The sequence below is a fragment of the Sceloporus undulatus genome, chromosome 1 (assembly GCF_019175285.1).
Source record: "Sceloporus undulatus isolate JIND9_A2432 ecotype Alabama chromosome 1, SceUnd_v1.1, whole genome shotgun sequence".
Lineage (NCBI taxonomy): Eukaryota > Metazoa > Chordata > Lepidosauria > Squamata > Phrynosomatidae > Sceloporus > Sceloporus undulatus.
The window spans coordinates 266371351-266394423 of record NC_056522.1 but is presented as its reverse complement, the minus strand read 5'-3'; the positions used below and the strand labels follow the sequence as shown (position 1 = coordinate 266394423).

Here is a 23073-nt window from a genome sequence, read left to right as displayed (position 1 = left end):
AAGCAGTTTATCAATTTCTAGTAATTGGGTTTCTATACCATTAGATTTCAGGTCTTGAAGAAATCTATTTTTGATTTGGTAATAAGTAAACCAATTGATTCTATTTCCTTCTTCAGCCAGTTGCTCTCTAGATTTTATTGTTATTTTTTATCACTTGGCATTTTAAATCAACTCCAGACTCCTGGGCTGCAGCCAGAACATGGGATGGAGGTGGAGATTATCTCACACTAAATCCCCACCAAATCACCGGCTGCCATCAGCGTGGATCCCAGCCAGGGCCAAGCCATGCTCCACCAGCACTTTTAAGATATCAGAAAGCTTTCCGACTTCTAAAAAGTGCTGGCAGAGTGTGGCTTGGACCTGGGCTGATGGAAGCTGGCGATTCTGCGGTGATTTAGTGTGTGATAATCCCCACCTCCATCCTGCTGCAGCTCAGGAAGCTGGAGCCGATTTAAAACACCAAGTGATAAGCTCCTAGGTATGTCTTTTTCAAAGAATAAGGATTACTGGAAATTATTACTGAAATATGGGTCATGTAATCCATTCCTTTGAAGTGCCACTAGAGTAGGGTTGCTATTTGTCTCAAAAACCCTGGAAAATACCAGATTGAAGAGACTAAAAAAATGTCTCAGCCAGGAGAGCCAGCTGAAGCAGCAAATTCAGAATTTCTCCCTCATCACAAGCCAATGAATAGGTTAAATTGTGGCAGTGGTGATGAAGCAGAAAACAATGCAAAAGGTGGGCACTGGCAAGAGCCTCATCCTGCTTTTCAGGCTCCAGTTGCTACTGCACAGGTGTAGCATTGCCACCTTATCTTTCCATTCTCTCCCTGCTTCCCCTGACAGGCCAGAAGGAGGGAAAGGAAAGGAGGCAAGCAGAGATGGCCTTGTGTTGTGCGGTGATTGTGTCCATGGCAATGCAAATTATTAACACACATGATTATAATAATTTGTATAATATGCAAATTAGAATACGGCATATAATATGCAAAGGGAATACGGCAACCCTACACTGGAGGAAACTTGCAGGGTGCAGAAATTGATAGAAAACATTGGCAGAATGATTTCTTCTGGGAAAGTCCTGGATTAGCTGTTCAGAGCACTTACAACATACAGTGGTTCTCCATCCTGGAAGTTCAATGTCCTTGGCTGCACAGGCCCTTACATAAGAAGAGAGAGCAGCACACATGCAGTCTTCACTTTTCTCACAGTTGCAAGTGTCAAACATGCAATTCTAAGAAAGAAAGAAAATGTTCTTGTTAAAATGTATTAATTCCAAATAATCTCTTTTAAAAGTTTGCCTACTATTCAGACTAAAGTCTTTCACTAGATTTCAATTGCATCCTTGTCTAGCTCAGCAAAGAATGATTTCCCATCCAACAAGCATACTTGGCTCCATCAGCAGGACCATATTATGTACCTTCAAACCATTTTGACAGTGTCACAATTGATGATGGAAATATGTTTCTATGTCTTGACTATCCCTATTGATACTCTTGTCTTTTGAGTTTCATTAGAGAGATTAAAATAGATTTCTTGCATTGTCTAATGTTCAGAATAAAGAATTTGGGATTATAAACATTAATCAGGAAAATGAAACTAGGTCTCATGCTGTATCTCAGAAAACAGAAAAGTTTATTTGTCTTCAGGTGCAGAAGCTGATGTTTCAAATATTCATCTAGCACTGAAAACTTCAAACCAGTTCACACATGGATACATAGCATAATTTATCACCTGTTGACAGTTTGCTGGGGAATATGTGAACTGACTTTATTGAACAGTGTCACGGAAAAAGAGTCAGGGAAAGAAAACTCTGCCTATAGTGTTTGATCTGTGATGACCCATTCATACCTGTAGAGGCCTTTATGAGCTTTTGTAGTCATCCAAGTGATAAACACACATGTGTGAGCTAATGCTTAGAACTACCTTCTGTTTTCTGCTCAAACTGTGATTGCCTATGTTCCCAGCCTTCAAAATATCTGGAAGCCCTATCTAAATATTTTCATGTCAGTCTCACTCTTGGGCCTTATTTTAATCATCTCTGACCAGCAAGATAGGACATCTGTCTCAATAGGACTATTCTTCTTGTCTACCACTTAGCACTCTTTCATTTGCCACGCTTATCCTCCCTTCTAACAGCCTCTCATGCCACTGATCTCTGGTTTTCCCCACTGATAGTCTCATATTTGGGCTTCTGTAGAGATAAGAAAGTTTCTTGTTTTACACAATATTCAGCAAAAGATTCTTTGGGATTATAAGCATACTTGTCCCCTCCCTGAATAGAGCAAAGGTAAGAAGTCTGCTAAACCAAGGCCTTTTAAAAGATACCTGTTTAGATCCATCTTTTTGACTGTGTAACAATCTTTTTCTGATAAATACATAGATTTCTCATAGAATCTTTTTAAACTGGATGAAATAGCTAGCATTATACCTTATGATAGGGAGCTGGATTCACTGAGGAATGACATTTAGCAAAAGGTCCATTACGGTCAGTCAGCAGTCCACACCAGTGATTGGCATATCTCTCTATAAAGGGAAGAAACCCATTCATATCACTTTGAAAACTATTGTAGATACAAATGTTAACACAGCTTATACCCCTGATTTTAATTGGGATATTTCGGTACTTGAACAATGTGCTACAACAATAGGCAGTATTTGCCTAATTTGATGGAAGGACCTGGTCAAGTATTGAAAATAGTCTACATATGTGTACACAGAGACAAATAATTCTGCATAGATGTGGCAGTTTATGATTATTAGCAAAAGTTACAGGCACAATCTTAAAAAGAATGAGGGATACCCATTTCAGTATAGCATCTTTCACTCTTAAAAATAAAAAGCCCCCTATAATTGAAAATTATAGTTTAACAAAATTTGTGTATTTTTCTTACAGCTCTCAACATACGCATACCATTTTCTATGCTAAGTGAGCAAGGATCCTCAAATTTATGTTTGATGTCGGGGCATGAAGACTGTGTTTTCCAGGTGTTAGCAAATGCAGCGGCTGTTCCTTCTACCACTCCACTTAGGACTCTGAAGTCATCTGTCTCGCGGTTGTCAAAGTTTCCACACAGGCCTTTAAAAGAAAACCAAAGCATTTGAATGACTCAGGAAATTCACAACACATTTGGAACCAAATATGTAAAAAAAAAAAAAGTTTATAAATAATTCTTACCACACATCCTCTCTTTAAAAGATGGATCCACATGAATGTACAATTGCATTATGGGTATGAGTTGGATGTCTACCTGAACGCCAAAGCTGGTTTTCACCATGATGAAGAAAGATGAAGGTCTGAAGATGGTCACATTGGCTATGGATTTAAACAAATGCACATATTTTTTGAGGTTCATAGCTGCAATTACTGCCAGATCCTCAGAAGAGGAGGGGCCACATTCTGTGAAGACTAATTCATACAAATTCATAGATGTATCGAGAATGTGCACAGGGCTTGATATAAGGTGCGATATCTGTATGATTACTTTCAGTGTGGACTTAGTCATCATATCACTCCACACTGACCATCCTGCTTCCCATTCCACTTTTGATATTCCTGTGCTGTGAGCTGCTACAGTCATATATTGCACGCATCTTTCAAATCATTTGTTATTTGCTTCCTTATAAGAAATATACAGTACACAACTGGCAATGTCCTTTGGAATGGTTTAACCACTGAAAGCTTGAGAGGTCACAACAGACTTTGTGTGGCACCTAAAAGTGACATAGACGGTACCAGGGATCTCTCAGGTGTGAGTCCCACAAATAGATTGCACAAAAGAAAAATTTTTTGTATCTGGTGGTCACTTACATAACCTCACCTAGTGAAGAGCTTCAAAAAAGACATTAAGTCTAAGCAATTTCATATGGTAGATCACAGTTTTTCTCATACACTGCTCTCAAGACTGTTTTAAACTAGTAGCCTATAGCTGGAAAGGAACTACTCCAGTTCAAATTAAGTGAAATATACAGTACTTATTATAGTGAGTCCAAGTTAACTTGCCTCGCCGTTCTGAACTAGTTAAAAGTTACAAAGATTTTTAGTCAGTCTTTCAACCAGTTCATTATAGTAACTGAGGCTGGACATTCCCAAAGCATAACAAGAAGATTTTTTTTTCTCCATAAAAAAGTAATCCTTCTCTTCTCCAGTCCTAAGTTCCATTATCAGAAGACCCAGTTTAGTTGGGGAAAAGTGATCAGTAAATGATAACTAAATCAAATCTTGCTAGCTTGTGGTAATAGTGAGCTACTCTTCTGAGTTTGTCTCTGAGAGTGGAACATTTGGTGAAAGCTAATCATTTCTGGTATGCAACATACCTGCTGAGATAGGTAGTTGGGTATAGATCCAGTTTAGGAATACATCACCATTAGGCTTGATCACAACCGTCTGGTGAGAAAGAGAAAAAGCATACTCATCAGGGTGATTAGAAATTACATCATACACTCATAAACCATTAAAGACAGAAAGATGATATCCTCATTTCAGTTCTGAACAATTCCACTGTCAATGTTTGTCTTTAAAGCCTCAGCCTTTTATCTCTTCCTCCTCCCCACCCCTTATAAAGACTTGTCTTTGCAGACTCTTCAGCCAAAGATGGCAACTTTTTTGTTTGTTTACAGACTTTTATATAACAACAGTCTCCACAGCAGGGTAATTTATTCTGCTGTCTAAAATAATTCTAATAACATCCCTGTACTTTGATGTTAAAAGATCAGAGAGAATACAAACTGGTAACATAAATAAGTAATTGTCTTAACTCTTTGACGCTTTCAAACAGAGCTTGGAAAAGCTACCTTTTTGCACTACAACTCCCAGAACTATCAGTGGCTATTCTGGCTAGAAGTTTATGGGACTTATAGTCCAAAAAGTAACATTTCCCAGCACTGCTTTTAACTGATCCCAAAGAGAAAGTACACTTCTAAAGTGTTCCCCTTAATATGTGTCACTTCATATTTCCTGTCTTCTACAATACAATCATGTTTCCAAGCTTTCATCTCTTGTTTTATTTCTGTTATGTTAATGTTATCTTCAACAGGGTAATTCATTTCCCCCATTACATATGCTCCTAGATCCAGATGTGAATGTATATCCTTATTAGGTATTGTGTCCTTTGGCATGTGAATATCTTTAGTTTGAATAGATCAACACATGGCCTTTCCACTCAGTGGAAGACTTCCAGTCATAGAAGGAATGAGGGGCAGAAATTGTCACCTATTGCTTTCACAGCCTCCTGAGCCATTTTTTTTGTGCTGTTCAAATGGATCTGCTAGAACTGTGGAATAGAATTAAGGTGGTACTGGAGGGTATAGAAGGATAAGTTCCACACATGGAACAAACACCGTGGTGGCCTCTAAGGGGGAAAATATCATGCCTTAGTCCCAGAATCTGATGGGAGGCTCTCCCTCCATTCCAGCAGACCCTGCTCTGACTTTTGAAGGAGAGAACAGCAGCCAGACACAGCTCCATCGGCCACATCACAGAGTGGCTGGTGAGAAGCTCTCCCTCGATACCAAATGCTCCCCCCCCCCCGTGGTCTTTGAAGGAGAGAACAAGCATAGTTCAAGGGGCTGGTGAGAAGCCCTCCTGCCATCCCAATTGCAACTTCTTTGACTTCTGAGTGAGAGAAGAGCAGCCAGCATCTGCTGGACTTAATTCCCTCTCCTATTGCCATCCCCGTTTCCTTATGTGTTATTGTAAGGCTGAGGGCAAATTAATGATTTTTAAGCCATGGGCAGTGTGTGTGTGTGCTATAAACAAACAAACAAACAAACAAACAAACAAACTGAACCTCTGCTCCAGCCTTTTTTACCTGAGATTAGATAAAGGTAACTATGGCCTGATTTGTTGTGCCCTTGGGCCAAAACTAGGGCTTAGGAATGCACAGTAACCGCACACTCCCAAGCCCTAGTTAATGTGGACAGCACCATTGTTACGCAGTGCTATCCACACGGCATGCGTATTGATGATGTGATGCGCATGCCACGTCCAAACAGCATGGTGCATGCATGACATCACTGTGATGCCCCAGGACACAAATGACACCTTGGCAGTGTTATGGCAAGGAGCTCCATCTTGGAGCTCCTTTTGGGGGTGGATCATTGCTGTGGCTGTGCTGTATTGGGCCTGTATCTGGTCACAGCAGGGTGACCAGATGTCCTAACTTCAAAGGACAAGACACCACAAAATGTAGGACATCCAAGAAAAACATAGGATATTACAAAATGAAACCTCAAAACACCCATATCAATATAAATTCATGCTTCTTAGTCATGCTCAAAATGGAGGATATTTTGAAATTCCTTCTGGACAGAAGGGTGAAATGTAGGGCATGTCCTGGAAAAGAAGGATGTCCTGTGGTCCTATGGGCCACATGAGATATTTCTTCCATAAAATGGAATAAAAATGTTTATTTTACACACAGATTTCTATATTACTGTCATCATTAGAGCCATATTGGCTTACTAGGTACTCTCCACAAATTGATTTGAATACTTACAGTTTCTCCTCCATTGATGTTGAGGGTTACCATCTTTAAGCATGTTTCACTCTCTGTTAGGCCACATCTGCGGAGTTCTCCAAGAATAGTAAATAGGCTGTCATCACAAGTCTAAAGAGTGAAAATAGGAATTACCTTCTGTATCATTAATTTATTTCAAGTGGTTCTGAAATGTACAATTGTGTTGAGAGGTTATTGTAGATATACAAACTAATCTTCCTTAAATCAGAAGTATTAAGGATTTAGGATTTGGCTTAACATCTACCAGAGGTTGTTTTGGATATAGAAACAAAATTTGGATCTTTTTATGGAGACTGGGAGCACTTTCAATCAAAATTGTCAGAAGGATGACACTTCTTGCATATCTCCATTTTGAGAATACTGAACATGCCAGGCTTCTTAAATATGGGGAAGCAAGCAAACCTAGTTCTTTTGAAATAGTCCCATACATCTTCAGTTTGAAGTCTGGAATCCTCCTAATAGTGCCTAATTTTGCTTTCATTGTCAAATCATCCCAGGTGACAGGGCGTTGTAGTCAGAGTGCTCTATTCATTTTTTTAAAAAATATATTCATTGGAGTGTTTAATTAAATCAGGGCAAAATGGAAAATTTACTGCATATATTCTTCTCTCTTCACCCCCACCAGCACCATGTCACTTCTGAGCCCGTGTCTTTGCAAATTTACAAGAATGCCACTACTTCACATGAGATGGATTTAAAACTCAGAAAGAAAGAACTATATAAACAATGTAATAAGATATCCAAGCCAGGGATTTGCCCGAGCAACAAAGACTCTGATTTTATAATCTTAGAAAAAGAAGGTGTGATCTGTAAATGTAAGTGTGTGTGTGTGTGTGTTTTGTAAGTATATGCATATATGAGAAAGTGAGAGAAAGGGAGCAGATAGACATTCTTTGCTAATTTTATCAATAGCAAACTTGCCTTAGACAGAACATAAGTACAGTCACCATGGACATCATAATGTTTTTCATCATAAGTGGAGATGTGTGATCCACCTTCTACTGAGCAAATGCCAGGACATGGAACATCTGTGCAGTCCCATTGGCCTCCAGTGCAGGAACTGGCAAAAAATCAAATGAAAATGTGTGCATTTGTAAGACAACAATTTTGACTAATATTAAGTTCTATTTTTTGCTACATCTCTGTGATTTATATCGTATGTTGATACAAACATTTTAAAAGTAAAGACATAAATCCTTTTGTTCAATTTAGTAAATCTTGCCACAAGACAGTTAAGGAAGGGACCATTGTAAAGTGAGCAGGTTCCCCCCTTCCATGTTTGGAACATCTGGTGAAAATGATTAGGTAACAGAAGATTTGAAAGACTTGCCAACACTTTCAAATACTGAAATCATAGATGAAAACAGCAGGTTCATCTTATCAAAGGAGGTAAATTACTTGGAAAGTCTAAATACCCTAAAAACACCATATTCCATCTGATTTTGGAAGCTAAGCAGGGTCAACTCTGGTTAGTACTTGGATGGGAGACTTCCAAGGAACAGCAGGTGCTGTAGGCTATATCTTAGAGGAAGAAACTGGCAAAACCACCCTGATTATTCCTTGCCTAAGAAAATCCTATGAAATTCATGGGTTCACCATAAATCAACAGGCGACTTGAAGATGCGCGCGCGCGCACACACACACACACACATTACCAGGATCGGCAAGGTTCTGAATAGGTGGCCCCTGGAGCATAGGATTTGCCATTGTAAATGCAGGAACACTGTTCAAGGGGGACACAGCCAGAGCCGCTGATGTCATCATGCACAGTTCCTAAAGCAATGAAAAATATGCACATTATGTTTTTTTAGTAAAAGGTAATAGATTTATGTCTTCTGACGAGAAAACAGAGCTTACTGGATATTTAATGTATTACAACAGAAAATAGCTCACATGAAAATCTCAGAGTAGGAAGTGGACAATAAGTTTTTACAATAGGTGGGAGGGGGGTTTGTATCTCCATGCCTACATTTTACATGCTTTTAAATTTGATAAGATACTTTCAGTCTCAATTGTGGGAAACAAGCATGATATAGATCTTGCTTTGCAGGTTACAAAATGTGCACAGCTTCCCTGAGCCAGTAGCTAATTCTACACTCTTTTTTATTTTAAAGGGCACACACTTTCTGCAAAATATTTTCTTGCCCATATAGTGAATACCATAAGAGGGGAACATCAGCTTTGTGACCTTTTATAGTCTAACAAGTTTTATCTTGCATAAACTTTCATAGACTCCAGCTAATTTCAACAGATTTGTGCATCTGATGAATTTAGTTGAAAACTGAATGCATATACCAAATTAAATGTTTTAGTCTTTAAGGTGCTGCAGAACTCTGTTGTTTAACTGCAAAAAATTAACACAGATTCATGACCCTCTTCCACTGTTGAAATTTTCGCCATAATACAAGTGTCCCAGTGAGATAAATGACATTTACCCTGGAGGAAGCATGTGATATGAAAAGTTTCTATCACTGCAATCATTTAGCAATCAAAGACTTAAAGAAATTGGGTATTTCCAGGCTAAATTTTTATAACACAATCACACAGTCTCATTCAAAGATGCTTATGGGATATCTGGTGTCAACCTTTCACGTTTTTCTTTCACTTCCAGTGTGATTTTTCCTCTCATTAGACAATACTAGTTAAAGAAGAAAAAATGGACTAGTTGCCCAATGGTTTTTGATTGGTAGTGATAGGATAAGAGCACAATGCTATGTTACGGACATTTTGGATGGAAATGTTGTTCCATTAATTACACCCAGTATGGTAATGTAAATAATATATAGTAGATGTACTAAGGGTTAGGATCTGTTCGGAGGGGCAAGAGCACAGAATGTTTGGACTGACCCGATACAGGCTGAATGTCAGAGGGGATTTTAAAAGGGCAGATGTGTATGGCAGTTAGAGTGAGAGTTGATTCTCTGAGAGTTGGGTTTAGAAGTCTGAGTGGTTAGGAGAGTTAGGGGCGAAACAGTCCACCCCAAAGGAGCAGCTTCTAGCTGACCCTTTGAGGACTGGATCATTGCTGTGGCAACTGCATGCTGCAGCCACAATCCGTCATTTTCCCAATGCAGAAAGAAGTGGCAGAAAGCCGCTCCTTTTTGCACCTGAAAAAAAGGTGCCCTTGCTGCTGTGGTGGCGATTTTCCTCTATTTTGGCAGTATGCAGAATCTAAATGCTGTGCCACCTCATGCCACTGCCATGTGGTTGCACGGGGTGGCTTTATAGCATGTTCTCTGCATCTTGATAGCATGCATCATGAGTACGCCATGCTCCCAAACCACCAGGAAGCCAGTTCTTTTTGCTGGTCTCTCCTGGCAGGTAGTCAGGGTGAGATAGAGTCAGGGACAGAGTTAGTTAGGATATGAGTGTGTGAGAGAATGAGAGATGTGATTTGGATGTATTGAATAAAAAATCTGATGCTATGCTTAATTTCTGCTTAACAAATCTTTCTTCTTCTTATTATTATTATACTCTTTGCCTCTGAGAATACTTTAATAATAATAATAATAATAATAATAATAATAATAATAATATAGTTTATTTGTATTTCCCGCCTCTCCCTACGGATCGAGGCGGGCTTACAATTATAAAAATAAAATTTCATATAAAATACAGCATAAAATCATGACATCACATTAAAATCAATATATCATCATCTGGTCCACTTAACATGCTAAGAGTGAGATGTCCCTTTATATTTATTTACAAAAGATCTGGGGGATAAGCCCACCAGAAGAGTTCTGTCTTAATCACCTTCCTAAAGGCTCCTAAGGTAGTGATAAATTGGATCTCTTCCGACAGGCTATTCCACAATTTAGGGGACATGACAGTGAATGCTTTGTGGGAAGTTGATATCAATCTGATATTTGGATAATCCAATAGATTCTGAGAGTGCGGTGAGGATTATGTAGGGAGAGGTGTTCCTTCAAGTAACTCGGGTCCAAGCCATGTAGGGCTTTAAAGGTAATAACCAACACTTTGTACTGTGCCCAGAAGTTAATTGGTAGCCAGTGAAGAGATTTTAGTACAGGTGTTCCTGTGACCAATCTGGCTGTTGCATTTTGCACCAGTTGAAGCTTCTGAACTTGGTGCAGAGGTAGCCCCATGTAGAGCGCATTACAGAAATGAAGATGAAAGATTACCAGTGCATGTACCACTGCTTCAAGGTCCTTTCAGTCCAGGTAGGGATGCAGTTGGCATATCAGCCGAAGTTGATACCAGGCACTTCTGGCCATCACATCTACTTGAGATGACAACTGTAGAGATGGATCCAGAAGTACCCCCAAACTGTGAACTTCGTCCTTTAGGGGAATTGTGACCCTGTCCAGGACAGGTTGAAAAATCTCCGTCTCTGGATTTGGGGAACCTATCACTAGTACCTCCGTTTTCCTGGATTCAATTTGAGTTTGTTTTCCCTCATCCAGCCCATTAGTGACCCAAGGCAGGCATCCAGAGGAGAGATGCCATCCCTAGTCACTGCATCCATTGGAGACATAGAGAAGTATACTTGGGTGTCATCAGCATATGATCTCTCCCAGCGGTTTCATGTAATTGTTAAACAGCATGGGGGACAGGATGGCGCCCTGAGGGACACCAGATATCAGCTCTCTTTTAGCAGAGCAGCTGCCGCCCAGCTTCACCATCTGGAATCTGCTCGAGAAGTAGGATTGAAACCATTGGTGCGCAGTGCCCTCGATACCTAACTCCCTCAGGCATTCCAGAAGGATACAATGGTCTATGGCATTGAAGGTTGCTGAGATGTCCAAGAGCACCAACAGGGTCACACTTCCCCTGTCGATACCCAAACAGAGCTCATCGACTAAGGTGGCCATGGACATTTGTTGTTGTTGTTGTTGTTGTTGTTGTTGTTGTTGTTGTATGCCTTCAAATCATTTCTGACTTATGGTAACCCTAAGGCAAATCTATAATGGGGTTTTCTTAGCAAGTTTCTTCAGAAGGGGTTTGTCATTGCTATCCTCTGAGGCTGAGAGAGTGTGAATTGCCCAAGGTCAACAGGAACAACAACAAAGCATTCAAACCCTATTCTCCAGAGTCATAGCCCAATGCTCTAACCATAGTCCAATGCTCTAACCCTATCCTCCAGAGTCATAGTCCAATGCTGTAACATCACACTGTCTCTGAGAATGCTACAAAAGGGAAGTTGGAAAGTTTAAATTCAAACCCACAGTGTCTGTGGTGGCAGCAGTTAATTAAGAGTGGTGGTGTTTGGTGAGGATGAAGTGAATAAGGTCTTGTGCATGAACCATTAAGACACAGAATCATAAAATTGTAGAGTTGGAAGAGACCACAAGGGCCATCCAGTCCAACCCTCTGCCATGCAGGCACTCTCAATCGAAGCATCCCCAACAGATGGTCATCCAGCCTCTGTTTAAAGACCTCCAAGGAAGGAGACTCCACTAAACTCTGAGGGAGTGTGTTCCACTGTCAAGCAGCCCTTACCAATTCTACATGTAAGAGGCCTCCACAGTTGGTAGCCTCAGCAGTGGTACAGGAGGAAGCCCACACAATGATGGCAGAGGTGGGGATAAGTGGAAGCCTCCCACTCATCATTTGGAAACACCTGAGGAAGAAAGCTTACCTGGTGGACAGAAGCAACCATCCACACAGTGTTCTTCACAGAGCTGAGATCTTTCAGGGTTGGTGCAAGTGTCCATACAGGGTAATCCACATTCTTGGTATTGCATGTTGAAAGGACATGTCATTGCTAACAGGGAGAAAATTCAAACTGAGTTCTACTTTGGATGCATGCAGCATAATCTGCTTTAGGCAAATAAATCTATATAATGAACAATTCTACTGTTATAAAACTGTTGCACTATGATAAATTAGCTTTTATTGGATATTATTATTGCTGAGATGATGTACTGCATTCGATTTTATTGATTCCATTTGTATGTTTTTATTGGGTTGTAACCCCACCTCGATCCACAGGGAGAGGTGGAGAAATATAAATATTATTATTATTAATTGTTAAATACTAATAACATGCTACCTTAAATGGTGTTTGCCTCCTTTATCAGTTATTCTCTAATTAATTACATTTAAATCCTGCCCACAGCTAGATCAAAGTAGTTGGGCTTCCCAAACTAGGCTCCCTCTGTGCATATGTGTCTACAAAATACAAAGTACTGTAGCATAAAAATCTCCATGTGTGAGCCTATCTTCAGCCTTACATTTTCAGCGAAAGTAACAGTCTGATCCCAGGCATTTCCACCCAGTTACATACCCTCCAATTTTCTGGATTTGACAGGGACAGTCCCAGTTAATTCTCTGTTGCTCCACTTTTTCAGATGCTTTTAAAATGTCCCAGTCTCTCTCTTCCTCTTCCTCTCCCGCTCCCCCCTTTAACCTCAGCTTACTTCAATTACTGCAAAAATGCATATTTTGCATATCAGTATGCAAAAGTATTTTGTACTTTGTTAATTTAGAAGGAAAGTAGAGGAAAGGACAGGATTGGGCAAAATCTTGCCCTTCCCTGAAGGATCAGGCAAAAGCAAACTACTGCAGTCTGTTCTTCACCACTGATAATGTTTGCCATTTTGAACACACTATGATGTTGCTCAGCTACAAGTGTCTTATTTTTCATCTGTGAAATACTAACAGCATTGATGAGATGAGAAATATTCTGAGATTTAGCTGGGGTGTGCCAAATGGTCTTTTATTTTCAGCAAACTACCTCTTTTATTTCCATACTATGTAAACTAAATAAAAGATAATTAATTTACAGACTGTCAGCCTTCTTTAACAAAACTTATAATAAATGTATATCAGTGCAATTTTCTCGCTTTTCTTTGAGTCATTTCAACTGGAACTTCAGAAAGTCATCTTTTCAAATGCAGGGAGAATATGAGATGGGATCTCTCTGCATCAACTTCATTCCTCTGGCTGATCACAGCTCCTGTCCTTTGCTTAGCTGGTGTCCATAACAGATAAGCAAATGATCACTTAGCTGAACAGGGATGCACATCCAAACACCCCAAATGTCCCAATTTATCAAATTCTTTATTTTACTTTACAGATTAAGAGGCAATGCTCAGATTTATTCTTATGATTATATCACCTACTCCAGAGGTACACAAGCTGGTGCTTTCCAGATGCTACAAGTTACAACTCCTATAATTCCTGATCCATGCTGGCTGGGGCTCTTAGGAGTTTTAGCCCCCCAAAAATGACAACTCAATTCCATTCCATTAGGAAGAGCCAACCTGAAAGGCATCAGATTGCCTATTCTGATTAAGCGCAGTTGTGAAACATACTGTATTTTCCATACCTGTTCATGGAAACCATGAATGAAGATGATTAACATGATAGATACAGAACAGGGACCTGTGGGACACAACATCAGTTCTCCACAGTCAAGCACTAATCTATCAATTTATAATTTACACACAAGTTTGCAACTTTGCAACCCATTGTGTGTGTGTTTTGCACTGTTTCTAGTATCATGTAATTCTTATTTTACCACATGATGACTTAACTGAACATCAGTGGAAACTGACCTGCTGAAGTCAAGATTATATGTGGATATATCCACTTTGGCTACTGACTAACTATGATTTACAGTACTTACGGCATAGTTCTGGGGTTCTCCAGTTTTCAGGGTGCCCACCAGCATGATCACACTGCCGGGAGTATTCAGCAAAAGTATCACAGGCACAGGAAAAGGAATTAGACTCATTGCAGAAGCACAGGTCCTGTACGCAGATATCAATGTAGTCCTCCACCCACACAACTTCATTACATTGAGAGAATGCAGAGCCAGTTAGTACTTCTCGACAGAAATCCTAGTTGGAAAAACAAAAGCAAAAAACTTCATTAAGCCAATACATTCTGTAACTTCAAGAAGGCCTGTTCTGAATGCTCATACATTTGTCTTGGAGGACAGCATGTATTGCTCTTTGGAACATAATACTCAGTGTGATACTCTCTGTGTGGGAAAGACACAGTTGTTTTCCCCTGATATGATATTTGGTAACCCTTCCTTATGTTCTAACCTAATTTGGAAAGCAAAAGAATCTAAAACACAAAAATAAGTATTTAAGTTCTTACGTATACATCAGTGCAGTTGTTCAGGGGAAATGGTATAGGATCCTCACAGTCTTCTGTTGGCCCATTCAGCTTCTGCATATTCCCAAACTCTAGGTTGGTTAAGTGGGCACCTGTTATAAATCAAGGCAGAAGATATTTGTAAAGAGGAAGCAACAAGTGATCAAGAGATTTGTATAGAGAAAGTACAGAGGTTTCTTTTCAAGAATTCCATGGGTATTCTGAACATTAAGGGGCTGTTTGCAGTTCTGCTACAGGTGGCAAAGGGTATTGGACTAGGTCTATTGATGATAAGCATAGAAATGGAAAGTCACCAAATATTTAAATATTCTACAGGTGGTGAATGTATGGCCCTCCTGGCAATGTTGGACTCTGACTCCCATAAGCCCCAGCCAACATGGCTTGAGATCAGGGATGTAGAGAGATACTATAGTCCAGCACAATCTGGAGAGCCAGAGATTGAAATATTCAGGAGAAAGGAGTTTTAAAAAGTAAAAATGACACACATGAAGCAAAACTACTTGCTTTCCTTTTCTTTAAAACAACAACAACAACACTGCTTGAAATATCCTGTTTTTAAAGCCCCCCTCCCAAGACAGCTGAAGAACTGAAATGCTGAAGAAACTGTGCTTCCACAGGTTTCAGTGAATAATGCCCCCAAAACCATGGCTAACCAAATTCAATAAACAATGTTTTTTATACTTACCATTTGAAATGAATTCATTGTAAGTTCGAATGCTATTATAATCCCCACAAAGCCCACAGGTTTGATTGATATATTTTTCATCCAGTTCCAACTGAAATTATATAGAAGAGAGTTGATAAAATTAATAGATAGGCACACCACAATATATATTGAAAATCTAAGACAACAGCTGCACTAGAGACATCAAAATAGTTTCCATCAGTGTTGTGTTTTAATAACTTAATGTAAAACTTGGTGGATAGAAAATTGGTGTTTCGTTGGTGAATCACTACCTATATGCTATTCATAACAACCTTGTTTTCACTGTAATATTCAAAACAGAAGCATCACCCTCTCTTTGCCTTACACTTTCTATTCTTTAGAAAGAGCAAAACACTGCAAATCTATAGTAAGGTTATTGCTTATAAAATAGATTTTTTATGAGAAAATGAGAAATTGAGATAACAAGTGGCACCTCCAACAAAACACATGAATATGTTAAATATGTAATCCAAATGTGTTTTCATCCTTAAAAATGGAGTTCAAATGTCAAAGGGGAGAGGGACACATATCTTGGTAGCCATCTTCAGTTATATCCCAGCTACAAATAAGTTATCTGTTGGAAATAGGCACTTTATTGAGAATAAAAAACGCATGACACATATGAGTGACTTCACTTATGCAACCCATACAATGCACACACCCATACAATGCACACACAGTGTAACAGGAACTAGCATACTAAGGAACTTTTCACATCTTCATGCTGAGTCTGGGGATTTCAAATTAGAAGCAGTTACTTAGAACATTTCTGTTTCAGTTCAGTGGTTACAGAGCATTACAGCCTATGCCATCTTCCATGAAGAAAGTGATCTTATAGAATATAGTGCAAACATCCTGATCCAAGAAACCAAAGAATTTTATAATACAGAGGAGGGAAAACATCACCCCACCTGTCTGTTGTGGACTACAATTCTTATCAGCCACATCAAGCTTTCGCCACTAGTATAAGATTAAGAGAGCCATAGTCCAAAACATCTGGTGGGCTAAAGCTTCCTTGCTCTGAGTGAAATAGTTAGGAAGTGCCATCTCATTTGGAAGAATTAATGGGAGGGGCAGGTGGCATGGATAAAATTAATGATTTCCAAAAGCATACAAAATATTTAGAAGGGAGTGAGGAAATGAATAGCCTTGGAAAATTTACTAGGGAAGACAAAAGAAGAAATTGTAAAAGCAGGATTACTGCTGAAGATAAAGAAAACAAAACTAATGATCATGGAGGATCTACAAAAGTCCAACCCACATAATGAGGGAATCAAAATAGTATAAGAGTTCCCGTACCTTGGATCAGCCATTGGTCAGAAAAGAGATTGCAGTCAAGAAATATGAAGACTAGGAATGGTAAGGGCTGCCATGAGACAACTAGATAAGATCCTAAAGTGTAAAAACATACAACTAAACAGTAAAGTTAGAATCATCCAAACCATTTCATTCCTCATCACCACCTATGGATGTGAGAGCTGCTCAGTGAAAAAAGTGGATGGGAAGAAAAACAACTCATTTGAGATGTGGTGCTGGAGAAGGATACTGTGGACAGCCAAAAAGACAAACAAATGCATCAGAGAACAGCTGAAGCCTGAACTTTCTGAGGAAGCCAAGGTGATGAAACTGAGGCTATCATGCTTTGCCCACATCGCAAGAAGACACAATTCATTAGAAAAGACAATAATGCTAAAGAATGTAGAAGGTCATAGAAAAAAGGGACTTAGCATGCTTTATGGATTTAGCTGGGGCTGAGGAATGGAAAATAGACAGATAAGAAAACTATGGAGAATAATAAAGGAAGGCATATTTGTCTGGATGGAACATTGAACATCAGCACTCCATTCTGCAACATTTTACTGCAGATTCTTGTCAGTTCTTTTATCACCTAACACTTACCATTAGATTGTCTTTTTCATTCCACATTAAGTTTAGGCCCAGCTTGACAGAAACTTTAGTGTAGATGGCAGATTTTTCAATAATGAATCCAGCTCCACTGTAAGGCAGTTCAATCCTAATGAGAAAACATAAGAAATATTGAATGTCGTCCATGTCACAGTAATTTTACACTCATACCATTTCTCTGACTAGTGATATTTATTTATTTTATTGATTGATGGATTGAATTTATATCCCACGTTTCTCCCAAGATGGGAGACGACTTGGATTCATTTGGGCTCTTTCTGACAATACAGAAATAAATGAATATGTCTGTTTGGCCTTTTGATTGCATTAGCTTTGTAAACATTTTGTACACACACACAAAATGCAAGAGACAAATGCAAAGGTGTAAATCCTGGGTGTGACCCTCCAAAGTATTTAATTTAAGGTTTGGTACATAGTGCTATGTAGTTACCTTTCACCATTCACCATAATGGCATCTGGTTCCAATTGAACATCTACTCCATCCAGCCTCATGGTTACATAAGTGATAGACACGGTTTCCCCTGCCACTGTGCGCCTTATCTGAATGTTGAAGTCCTCAAAGGCGGTGTTGCAATGGGAGGCAAAGATATAGTTGCAGAGCCCAGGGAAATGAAAGATGTCTCCATCAAATGTCTTGAAATGGAAGTTGCCCCATGTGCTACACACTTGCCCATTGTGAGCTTTATTGAAGGCTGTGAATTCACAAGAGATTGTAAGGTATGTTGTACATGTCCTGTTCTGATGCGAAAACCATCACCTACATCTTTTTGTTTTTGTTTTTAGTAGGCTTGATTTATTAGGGCCATCTCATACACTTGTGTGTGAAGTAGTATTATTTGTTGTATTAACAATAGGCTTCTATTTTCTGTGCATTCAACTTAGAATCACGCCAAATCTGCTATTATCCTTCCTTTTGGAAAGACCTGTATCCTCTGGAATGAGATTTCATTGTGCTATAGAACATGTTAATGCAGATTATACAACATAAAACTGTGGGGTGTGCTGATTAATACTCAGAGGGGACTGAAATATGTAAAGGCAAAAAATAAAAATAAAAATTACAATCCTACTTATTGTGACAATGTGTTCAATATAAAAGGCCTCCAGAATTGGAAAGAATAGAGCATGCTTGATCTACATGCTTGTGTTCACATCCCAACTCTACCAGTATTATCACAAAAAACAAAACAAAAACCTATGCTCTTCAAAATAATCTAGGTCCTGTCTGCTCTGGACAGGATACTCCAGGGACAGTTTGGAGTATCTTTGTCCCAGAGTGGCCTCAATCCTCCCTCATTGCAAAGGCCTTCTGTTCTGATGCCAGGTAACTGTTCGCACTCCACCACCGCTGTGGGTTTCTTCACTTTGAGGTCAGAATGAGGCACCCAGTGATGATGATATGGCTTTATCCTTTTTGCTGTTCTTATAGATCTATTTGATGGACATGAGGGAATAAATGAAATAGTTCATTTTATTAACTTACATGTGATAATTGGTGTTTGCGTAAGTTGTGGAATGATGGTCACCTTTCCAGATATGCCTTTTGTGCTAGAGACTACAAACAAAGGGAGAATAAAAAAAAAATAAAGATTGTAAGGATGTTTATTTGTACATTTATCTGTATTAACTAATTTCTCTCGAAATATGGGTGATCTTCTAAGCCTCTATATGATTTGAGCTCACTGATTGCTTCTTCCTGAGTTAATGTAATGGAACTGTCAATATACTTTCCCCTTCAGTCTATATTTCAGTAAACAGGCATTTTTAATAATAATAATCCAGCTCAAGTTAAGCATTTTATACTTGCTCTGATATGAATGGGGAAAGATGAGCATCTTTCAAAATGCTAACAGGATCTAACACAATGTTGTTCTGCGTGATTTCAAGTAAAAAGAGCATAAAAACATAGAAAGGACTATATAGTCTAGCATTCTGTTTCCATTATTTACCCAGTCCTCTCTGCCATTTCCCCAACCACTATAGCCAACCAGTTGCTTAAGGGAAATATTATATGTATTGTATTTCTTAAACAAAAGAAAAAGTAAATATTAAAGGTAAATGCTAAACCTTCTAAAACACTTTAGTGTCAAGGAAAATTATTTGAACTCACACAACAAAAGTGAAGCAGGCACAACCCTACTGAGAAGAAGTCACATCAATTTTAATGAAACCTACTTTGGAAAAAGTGTTGTTGAGGAATCATTTTAGATTAGTAACAAAAGGACTTTTCTTACCTCTCATGCACTTATGAGAATTCTGCAAACATCATTAACAGTTTCTGATCAAAATGTGGGCCTAGTACCCCTGGCCAGCTCGGAGGTTTGGTAGGGTGAGTCAGCCACCTCCAGAAGCAATATGAGTACCACAGATGCGTAATTAGCGGTTAATTATATACGTTGCTATTATTGCCTTTTTACTGCTAGGATGGTAAAAGTACTTATGGAATTTCCTGCTTCACCTGCCAAAATAATTTAACTGGCTTTGGTCAGTGTCCTGTTGGTGACATATGCAGGCATAACTAGAGGTGATTAAATCTGCACATATACTTTTGCAGACCTTGCTGGAGAAAGTACCTAGTAACCCTTTTGACAAGGTCCTCTCTCTGCCACTCAGAGAGTGTGTGTATGCGCGCGCCAGTCACAACTCTCTGTGTCCCCTCACCAGCCACTGGTGATTAAAGCAGTTGGGGAGACAGAGCTCTGCCTGGCAGTCCTCTCTTTAGTTGTTATTGTGCATCTGGAGAAGTAGTCTGGCAGAGAGATCAGCTTCCACCTTCTGTGCCAATTCAAGTAAACATGTTAGAAGAGAGTTAGGCTCTGCCTGCATGATGCAGGATCTTGTCCACCAAGAATATTACAGCTTAATTTAACTGAGCGAGGGTGAAGATGTCTTTTAGTATTCTTCATCAGTCATCTAGCTAACCTGGGCCAGCCCTATAAGAATCTTTCAAAATACAGTAGTATGGAGAACATTGGGGGCTGAGCAAGGGATCACATTCTTCTGTCATGGTCTATAATATGGAAGGCTTTTGTGTGTCTTTCCTCTACTTTCTCTTGGCCGATGTATTAAAGGAAATAGAATGAAAATTACACTAGCATGTTATCAAGAACTATAGCTACATGTGCACTACACAATTATACTAGTTTGATGCCATTTTAATAGCATGGTGATGTCTTATAGAATCCTTGCATTTGCAGCTGAATGAAGTGTTTCACAGTTTCTGTTCAACAGCTCAAGTCTATAACTTCCAGGATTCCATGGGATGGATGGATTACAATGAAAATGATATAAAATTGTTATAATGCTATAGTATTGATACACCCCAAAATGGCACTCTCCCCATCTTGTGGAGCTTTGTAGCTGTGAATAACCACAACGTTTATCTTCTACGCAGCTACAAAAGTGAACATTTATTTACCAGACTTAAAAAAAAAAGACTATAACAGCATGATGACCTCCGACTTCTCCTACAGTTGCAGCACTATGCATTGGTTTGTGGCACTTGCTGACATCATACAGACACTGGATATTGCATTGTGTCTCCTTTGGATGTACAATACAATATTTTAAAACCTGAGATGACAGTGTAATAATTGAACACAATCTAGTTTTTGTTCTGACAGACTTCTGAATAGGATACATGTATTTCTATAGTGCAAACAAATTATTTTGTTAAGAAGCTTATGTTTCTAGTAGACTAGCAATTTTTCAAGGAAAAGGGTTATTATATATTCTCACACACTCCTCAAAACTATTACCTTCAAGATATCACTAATTGTTTTTGGCTCCAGGCAGTACAAAATTAAAACATCCCAGTCAAGGCAGAAAATTTACATATTTAGCTGAAAGAATAGAAAAGCTTCCAGGGTTGGAGGACAGAAGTAATTAAAATCCAAACTTACAGCATATAGAATGAGTTATATTTTTGAAAGTGAATTAAGACATCTAATTGATTGGTTGTTAGAAATCAAACAAAAGAACAAGGGAGATTTTACCTTTCTGTTGGATACAGCAGATAGTTAATACGAAGGCCCACAAGAGGACCCTCAGCCCTGTGCCAAACCCCATCTTGAATGGAGTCTGGTGGGACAATGCTCAGCCAGATTCTGGCCAGAAGGATTAGCTCACCTGGACTTTCAGAGGTTTATATAGCAGGCAATCTTGGCAGTTTTCCTAGCTTGTTTGACAGGGTCTAACAAGGTGGGGCTATGAGGATCTTCGTCGATACAGAGGTAAATAGAGGATGCTCTTCCAGTTCCTTGGTGAGCAGCCAAGCATGTTTGTCTTTGGGGAGGTGCATTTTTTTTTGTCAAGGTTCCATCTAATAAAGGAAATTAGAAATGAATAGCAAAAAGGTAAGATTTCTTCCCCAGCAAAAAAGTCATTGAAGATCCTGGAAAAAAATTAGTCAAGGATCTTTTGAGTCAGTATGTGGTTTTGTGAGTGACAGACAAGTCACTGTTTAGAATTCTGGTTATTGTTAAATGATGTCCACTTTATCTAGAGGGGGAAAACCCCTTCTTTCCTTGTTAGTACTGAACATTTGAGAAATTAATTTGAGAACGTTTGTTGTACATTTAGGAAAATGTTTTGTAAGAGTTTAACAGCAAAGCACAGTCTGAGCAGCATCCCTCAAAACTGTCTCAAGAAGCAACTCCTTCCTAAGAATAGACCTATTATTGGGCATTGAGCCACCTCAGATGTAGAGGAGGGGCTTCAGGGGGACATTGGCAAAAACTCCCTCCTAGTTATTCCATCATCCTGAGCCATTGCTATGACAATGACTTGTTGATGAGGCACCCAGATTAGTGAAGGGTGGTACTTGTCTGGGTAGGACAGCTATCCTGACTTCTTACAACGGATCACAGACAGGACTCCTGGCTTTGTAGTAGTGGAGACTAAGGAGTGAATGCAACTGAATCAGAGAATGCCATTATTCAGAATTTCTTCAATGAGAGCAAAACTGTTTTTTTTAAAAGGAGGAGTTCAACATGGCAGAAAAGTTGGTATTAATTTTACCTACCTGAAGATACTTTCAAAGGGAAGGTAAACTGCTTTCCCTATCCATTATCACTGAAACATCCTTAAACATGAAGACTCTTATGACCACTGCATGTACATAGATGTGCCTGAGAGTGCTCAGAGCATCTTACTTGCAAGTAGTGTGCATAGAATAGATTGCAAGCAGCCTTTTCTATTCCTGGAAGGGTTAAATGACAATATCTCTTTGAGTATAATCATTTAGTACACTTCAGACTGATTATTCCTGAAGAGGCTCAATTATACAGGAGTCTTGGTAGTTCAATTTTGACAGTTCATTTCAGTGTGTGTGTGTGTGTGTGCGTGTGTGCGGATGATCCAGTCTTCTTACCCCCCATTCTGGAGAAAGTATTCTGGTAATGTTTTTGTTCTAACAACGTAGATGCTTATCACTTTGCTGAAAAGAATGCTGTTGGCAAGAAGAGCCAGGAAGCTCTACTATGCACATGTAATAATTCCTGTGATGAATGTGCCTACTTTTTTGATCAAATCATCGCCTGGAAGGAACACAGGGGCATAGTATGGTTCTGACCTATGTGATGGTTGCTAGAGGATTAGATAAATATCAAAATGCCCTTCTGAGATGAGGGAATGGCAAGTGTAATATCTTAATCCTATGATTCATAAATTGTATAGGGGAGATTGACAGAGGGTGAAGAAAAGCTGCTTGAAGAGGAGTTTTTTTTCCACACTGGATATATGCTGGAGCATGAGAACAACTGAGTCTTTGACAACAAAGGCTGAAATCCTCTTGGCAATTTACATTGGCATAATTTATTCTGTGCAAGAAGAT

General features: G+C 39.1%; 1 protein-coding gene across 1 annotated transcript in view; it reads right to left on the bottom strand.

Annotated features, from left to right (window-relative positions):
- LOC121926390 (mucin-5B-like) overlaps positions 1-21308 on the bottom strand; it is a 72910-nt gene extending 51602 nt beyond the window's left edge. Inside the window, exons 1-16 of the mRNA XM_042459334.1 lie at positions 21236-21308; positions 18724-18795; positions 17671-17932; positions 17214-17328; positions 15294-15384; positions 14591-14700; positions 14112-14325; positions 12120-12245; positions 8173-8290; positions 7439-7577; positions 6497-6607; positions 4317-4386; positions 3178-3315; positions 2914-3078; positions 2431-2525; positions 1107-1233 (exon numbers count right to left, since the gene is read on the bottom strand). Of these exons, the coding sequence (XP_042315268.1) occupies positions 1107-1233; positions 2431-2525; positions 2914-3078; positions 3178-3315; positions 4317-4386; positions 6497-6607; positions 7439-7577; positions 8173-8290; positions 12120-12245; positions 14112-14325; positions 14591-14700; positions 15294-15384; positions 17214-17328; positions 17671-17932; positions 18724-18795; positions 21236-21308 (2026 nt within the window). The remainder of the gene's footprint in view (positions 1-1106; positions 1234-2430; positions 2526-2913; positions 3079-3177; positions 3316-4316; positions 4387-6496; positions 6608-7438; positions 7578-8172; positions 8291-12119; positions 12246-14111; positions 14326-14590; positions 14701-15293; positions 15385-17213; positions 17329-17670; positions 17933-18723; positions 18796-21235) is intronic.
- Positions 21309-23073: the final 1765 nt, after the last annotated feature.